This window comes from Meriones unguiculatus, chromosome 4 (assembly GCF_030254825.1).
Source record: "Meriones unguiculatus strain TT.TT164.6M chromosome 4, Bangor_MerUng_6.1, whole genome shotgun sequence".
NCBI lineage: Eukaryota > Metazoa > Chordata > Mammalia > Rodentia > Muridae > Meriones > Meriones unguiculatus.
Genome location: NC_083352.1, coordinates 107476850 through 107484193, shown reverse-complemented (window position 1 = coordinate 107484193; position 7344 = coordinate 107476850). Strand labels below are relative to the sequence as shown.

Genomic DNA, 7344 nt, shown 5'->3' with positions numbered 1-7344 from the left:
GCAGAATTGCATCTGTGCGGTTCTCTCAGAAAAGAGGGGAGTCCAGAGACCAAGTCAGTGCTCCTTAGTAGCTGGAATGTAGCCAGTTTTAGGGCAAAACCCCCAGCCAGAAGCTGCAACAAACCAGGCTCAGGCACACAATCCAATACACCAATTAAAGAGCCAAATAATAATAATATGGGAAGACGGTTCTGTCAGCAAATTGCCTGCTGTGTTTGAACTCCTGTGAACACATAAAAAATCTGGGCATGTTTATGATGGGAATCCCAGTGCTGAGGAGACAGAGACAGGAGGATCCAGTCTTTGGGGGTCAGTGAGTGCTAGCCTAGCCTAATGGTCTAGCCCGGCCTAGCCTAATGAACAAGCTCTGAGGTCAGAGAGAGATCCTGCCTCAAAAGCAAGCCGGAGAGCAGCTGAGACACAATATTGAAGATTAACCTCTGGTCTCCATGGGCACACATGCATGCATTTTGCAATTATACTTCCACATCCACAAACACACACTCACATAAAAACTAAGAGCTACTGGTATGCATAATTAAGCGGTCCTGGCCAAATCGTCTTGCCCATCATTGACCTATCATTGTCTCAGCTGTGGGGTGGCATTATCCCAGAGGTCACCGCTCTACAAGATGGTTTTCTCAGCTCCCAAGTGCAGCTTCACCCTCAGGGACAGTTGCCTTCATCTGGAGGGAATGGGGTCTGTGAATCTGCCCAGTCTTCACTCTTACTATGGTAAAGAGTTGTCTGAGGTGGCTGCTGGTTTGGGAAAACAGCCCATTCTGTCATCAGCCCTAAATGGGAATCCTAAGCTGGGTTAGGTAGGCAGACACAGATGAGGGCAGCGATGCCCAGCCTTCACCAATCTTTTAATTACCTGATGGGCCCAAGTGAGAATTCACTGCTAAGGTGTTTTGCTTTTGTTTGTTTGGGTTTTTTTTTAATGCAAAAGCATTTTTAAAGTGCTATCACATGAGGATATCACATGCATGTTGAAAGTGTCAAATCCCTATGTTCTCCCCAAAGGATGTGCACAGCGGAGAATGGAAACCCAGAAGTGTTCCCAGGCCACGTACAGAACAGGAAAAACTCATGGCTATTGTTTCTCGGGTGCTCTCCAGCTTTACCCATGATACTCGTGCCCTCAAGCACACAGCCCCAGATGATATGAACACACCTCTGGGTGTGACCCTGGGGACAAGAAGTGGCCAAAAGTTTACGATTGCTTTCCTGCACCCTGGAAGAATGGTGGCTTAGGATCAGAAATCACATTTTTAAGAAAGTACTTCACACCCCTCAGCTCACTGGCTGAGATTCCCAACCCCAATCAGTCTTATTTTAGCAGAAACTGACAGCTTATGAATCTGTTTACAAACACTGGGAAGACAGTGAGAGAGTTCTAACATTCTCTGCAGAGCTTGCCAGCTTTTTAACTCCTGCAATGCAGCAGGGGAAACAGTTGAAATCCCGTCTTCATCTGCATCCCCCTGCTTCCCCAATGGTTTAGCACCTTTTCATGTTTTTATCACCCATTCACATTTAGTTCTAGGCCAATTCATATTCACACCCTCTACCCAGTTTCCTCAGCTAACAGTTCTATTTTCTGTTAGTGTGAAAATGAACTTCATCTATGAAATTTAGAACTCATCTTTTCTTGTCTTCTGGCTTTGTTTAGCAGTCAACTACACAGTAAACTTGAGTTTGTCCATCTTAAAACAATTTCTTCAGCCTAAAGTTTTTAAGAGTATTCTAAATTTTCTTCTACTTGAATTGAAAAGTTTCATTTTGGCCACAGTCGGCCGTTGCTAGGGGTAACCAGTGAGTATTCAGCTGAAGAATGTCAAGTGATCGATAACCATCTCTCCTGGCTGGCCATTACTGGCAGTCCATGGGGAAGGAAGAATCTAGAGAAATGAGATCCTAAAGTTCTGGATATCAAATTGCTGTAGTTTAGAGAATTATCACAGCCAACCAAAACTGAGGAGTTTAACAAAATGGTGCAGCCCTGGCTCATACTGCTCCAGAGGTCAAGTGGGACCCTCATGCCCAAATGCTACAGATGGCTAGTCCCACCAGATTTGTAAGCATGGCTGTCCCTCTGCCCAGAGCCCTCCTCTACCTCACCCTATCAGGGGGCAGCTCCTCCCTTGGTCCCCTTCCACATTCTTCAACCCCAGCCCCCAACCCACCAGCCTGTACACCAGATTTCACCTCTTCATAGAAGTCAAAACCTACTTGCTCCTCAGTCTAAAAGGTTCCTTGACATTCCAGATTAGAACCCCTCCCCTTTGCCCCATGGGCCACTAGACTTTCCTGACTGTGTCCTTCACACTGTGCTATACTGAACCACACAGACTCAGCTGGCCAGGTTGCAGCAGGATCTACGAGGTACAAGCCCCATCTAAAAAGAAAAGTTCTGTTGTGAGTGAAAGGTCACCAAAGAGCACAGAACACTGCAGAGAAAAAAAAAATCTGAAGAGAGGAAGAATCATTTTGTCCAGCAGCTTCGCTGCTGTTGTGTTTTGTCTGACTTGGAGCGCTGGAGCTTGAGCTCGGCTCCTTACGTATTAGACAAGTGCTCTTCCACTGAGCTACATCCCCATGGCTGGTAAATATGGACTCAGCTTACCCCAAATATCAGGTGTCAGTGCGTAAATGTTTTCATAGATACAAAACAAAAGAAAATAATAAATCCAGGTGCTTTTCAAACATGTTAGTGGGGAGAGGCTGTAGTCACGGCAGCAAAGTGGGAGGCTTCTTGATTCAGGTTTCAAATGCTGTGTCAAGAGATGCTTAACTTTGCAGCTGGTGGAAACTGATGATCTGCTAACTTACTGCATTTCCCAAGGCCTCACGTGGTAGGTAGTAGCCACGGGACATTACATCACGTGAAGAGTTGGGCATTAAATGGCTGTTACATGGTCTGAATATAGCCAAAGATAGGCTGGGAGACGTGGCTCAGTTGGCAGAGTGCCTACCTAGCATGTATGAAGCTGGGTTCAGTCCCCAACACCACATACATAATGTAATCCCTGCAGTCAGAAGACAAAGGCAGGAGGATCCGGAGTTTAAGCTCCTCTTTGGCTACGTAGTCAGTTCAAAGCCATCCTGGTGTACATGAGAACCTGTCTCCAAAAAAAAATTAAGCAGCCCAAGATAATTTGGCCATGAATATACACATCCCAACTCTCCACAAACAGGAAACTTCTGCTCACACCAGCCTACATCACTACCAGGCCCAGAAGTTGATATAATTCAGAAAGTAGAAAGGAGCACCCTAGCCTCTAGAAATCATACCCTGACCAATCAGGAGCCACCAGCATTGGGGCAAGATACTCCTCTCCCAAAGCAAAAAAAGATTGAGACTTCTTGAAGGGCCAAGGACTGGTTGACATGCTTTAGTAATAATGATTTTTAAATTAAGGTGTGCATATTGTGTGTTAAGCATACTGCAGTACCCATTTAATGAACTATTAGTGCAGATATGGTTTTTATATGTTCCTGGAAAGAAGCAAAAATTGGTGTAACTCACATTGTTGTGTTACTATGGGTTTCCTCAGTGAAGCTTGCAAGATTGCGTGTGTGTGTGTGTGTGTGTGTGTGTGTGTGTGTGCAAGTCTCGGATTTCTCTTCTTTCACCCCAGATTCTATTCTAGTTGCGGGGGGGAGGGGCAGGAGCTCAGCCAGCACTTCTCTTACTTCCTTTCTTATTCCTCACACCCAGTGCAAACCTGACCCATACCAACCCACAAACGCACTCACCCACGGGAGAATGAACCGGGTCTCCTTTCCCGCAGGAGCGCAGGTGAGCAGTCTGGCCTGCAGAGGGCGCCAGTCCGCTTCCTCATCTCCCCAGAGGAGACTTGCTGTCAGTCAGAGGGCGCCAGCTGCTCAGTGGTCATTTTGCTGCGCTGGAGATGAAGTAGGAGTTCCGATGCATAAAACCCGAGTGCGCTCCCTTCTCACATCTAGCGTTAAGTCCCACAACCCCTAACTCCTTATGAGTAGAGCTGTCACTGTAGCAACGGGTGTCGGGTAGAGACCAGGAGAGAGAGGGTCAGAACGACAGCAAAGGAAAGTTCTTTCTATGTCTCCGAGCTTGCTCTCTCTCTCTCTCTCTCTCTCTCTCTCTCTCTCTCTCTCTCTCTCTCTCTCTCTCTCTCTCTCTCTCTCTCTCTCTCTCTCTCTCTCTGGAGAGAACTAAAATCTAAACTGGACAGCATCCACAAGAGAAGCACCTAGAGGGAGAGTTTCTTCCTTCCAGCAGCTCAAGAGCTCAGGACCCTGCAGGAGCCGAAGCTGGGACTGCCCGTCTGTTAACCATGAACTCTTCCTGCTGCCTGTTCTCTGCTTACCCGGTGCTGCCTAACCTCCCAGAGCACCCTGCAGCCCCTTCTGCCAGCAACAGGACCGGCAGCGGGTTCTGCGAGCAGGTCTTCATCAAGCCAGAGGTCTTCCTGGCGCTGGGCATCGTGAGCCTGATGGAAAACATCCTGGTGATCCTGGCTGTGGTCAGGAATGGCAACCTGCACTCTCCCATGTACTTCTTTCTATGCAGCCTGGCTGCAGCCGACATGCTGGTGAGCGTGTCCAACTCTCTGGAGACCATCATGATCGCCATTATCAACAGCGACTCCCTGACCTTGGAGGACCAGTTCATCCAGTACATGGATAACATCTTTGACTCCATGATCTGCATCTCCCTGGTGGCCTCCATCTGCAACCTCCTGGCCATCGCCGTGGACAGGTACGTCACCATCTTCTATGCCCTTCGCTACCACAGCATCATGACCGTGAGGAAGGCCCTGGCCTTGATCGTGGCCATCTGGGTCGGCTGCGGCATCTGCGGCGTGATGTTCATCATCTACTCCGAGAGCAAGATGGTCATCGTGTGCCTCATCACCATGTTCTTCGCCATGGTGCTCCTCATGGGCACCCTGTACATCCACATGTTCCTCTTCGCCAGGCTGCATGTCCAGCGCATTGCGGCGTTGCCGCCCGCGGACGGCGTGGCCCCCCAGCAGCACTCGTGCATGAAGGGGGCTGTCACCATCACCATCCTGCTGGGGGTTTTCATCTTCTGCTGGGCACCTTTCTTCCTCCACCTGGTCCTCATCATCACCTGCCCCACCAACCCTTACTGCATCTGCTATACGGCCCACTTCAACACCTACCTGGTCCTCATCATGTGCAACTCTGTCATTGACCCCCTCATCTATGCCTTCCGCAGCCTGGAGCTGCGAAACACATTCAAGGAGATTCTCTGCAGCTGCAATGGCATGAACTTGGGCTAGGATGCCCCTCAGAGGGCCTGGAGAGCTAGCCAGGGGGCTTAGGAGAGACCTAACATAACAGCACTTGCCTTCTGATGGCCCTTGGCAAAGGGGAAGTGGCGTAGAACGGGCCGTCTATGAGGATCTGCGTGTGGGTAAGTCAGTCTGCTCTACCCCATAGTCTCTGGAAGAATCAGGGAAGGCTGCGCTGGGTCTCATCTGTGTTCACTGCTAGGTACCCGGGACTTGTGCTTCCTGCCTGCTCACCTGCTTTGTACTAGTAACTCTGTGCTTCGAGCCAATGCGACAGGAGGGCTCTTGTGAACAGAAAGAGTGCTCAGCCCTCCCCCCAGCAAGCAAATCCGCTCACAGCCACCACCTCCGGCTGCCGGCTAGAGAAGAACTTTGTACATATTCTGTGAGAGACTGAGTTCCCACCTGCTCACGCCGTTACAACTGTGTAAAAACTGTGTGATGTCCTTTTCTCCCTTCCAGTCCTCACATCCATGTCAGCCTCCCCCGGCCCCTTCGAAAAGAAAATAGCACGGAGGTATGGCCTCTCTGCGCTGTTGTCACGGTTGTTACTATTATTGGGGTTTCATTCATTAAATCCAAACTTCAGAACCTACTGAATCAAAGTGTTCTAGCCAGTGAGAGGCCCTTGTATCCCTGGACTCTGATTCCTGGTTATGTCAAGGTAGGTGTTACCCTTTTAAAATGATGGACTGTTGCTTCTCTGCCTTGCAAATGAGAAGGGATGGCGGGCAGGCAGGGCGAGCTTCACTGGAAACGGCTTTGCTGTCATTGATGGTGGTTTGAGCAGCTGGAACTGCCTCCAGCTCCTTTCCTCCCTTACTCTGAAGCTCCTTTCCCCCCTCCCGGCAACTGTGTGTCTATCAAGTGGTTATTTCCACATCATCTATGAGAGAGGCTGTGTGTTTGGCTGTTGCTTCTTTTGCTAGATATGATGTTAAAGTCGAACAACCCTGTTGGCGACGTCTGTACCTTGTCAAGCAAAGCGGTCACCCCCACCACCGCAGGGTGAGATGTACAAACATGCTGTGTAACACTGTGTCTGGCAACTGTCAGCTCCCTCTTACCCTCGACAACTTTAGCTAGCACCACCCCCTCTGTCTGTGTTTTCCTGCTCTTGAATATATGAAGTGGAGAGACTGTGCTTGAATTTTTCCTGCTAACGTTATAGTAGGCATCATTTGTTTCCTGCTTTGATCATGATGTTTAGAGATAATAAAGGCTTTGGCTTTCGTGACCCCTAAACACGTGTGTTATTGCGGTGCGGGCTCCCCAGAGTCATCCTGTGCCCCCACACACACGTACAGACACAGCACAGGATCTATGTAAATGGTGTTAAAACAGTGCTGGGGGCTGGAGAGATGGATCAGTGGTTAAGGGCACTGGCTGATCTTGGCAGAAGGCTGGGGTTCCACTCCCAGGACCCCCATGGTGGCTCACAACCATTTGTAACTCCAGTTCCAGATCTGACACTCTTTTCTGGCTTCTGAGAACACTGCGTGCATGTGGTATGCAGATCAGGCAAAGGACCCATATCTATAAAATAAAAATAAATCTTAAAAGTGACAGGGGCGAGAAAGCTCATGTTTTCTAATGCAATTCCTTTTAGACAAACCACAGAACTCTCCCATTTGGTTTCCCAAATTACCAGGCTTCTGGATTCTCCCCCACTGTCAGTCCTCACTATTTTAATTAAAAGACTAAATAAAAGGAATCATTGGTTGCTACCCGGGAAGCAGCTAGGGAAAATGAAAAAAAATCAAAACTACAGGATCAGCTATAGGCATTGTAATGTCCTTGCTCTGAGTAAACAAGATAAAAAATAAAAATTAAAAAAAAAAAACCACTTCTTTTTCTTGTTTTTGTATCACTTTTCACATTGTTTCATCTCTGCCTGTCATCTAATCCTTAAGTGGTGTCACAAGGGGCTTGAAGGACTGTGAGGATGCCCAGAGAGTTGGGCCTAGGTATGTCCTGTGTCCTGGTGCTGACATCTTTTGGCACCAACATGTTGCTGTCAACAGATTTCCACAATCAA

The 7344-nt window shown here is 48.4% G+C and overlaps 1 protein-coding gene across 1 annotated transcript; it reads left to right on the top strand.

The window, feature by feature from the left end:
- The first annotated feature begins 4167 nt into the window (after positions 1-4167).
- Mc3r (melanocortin 3 receptor) lies at positions 4168-7070 on the top strand. Its single transcript, XM_021649514.2, has one exon. The coding sequence runs from the start codon at positions 4323-4325 to the stop codon at positions 5292-5294; it is 972 nt and encodes a 323-aa protein (XP_021505189.1). The 5' UTR covers positions 4168-4322; the 3' UTR covers positions 5295-7070.
- The last annotated feature ends 274 nt before the right edge of the window (positions 7071-7344 follow it).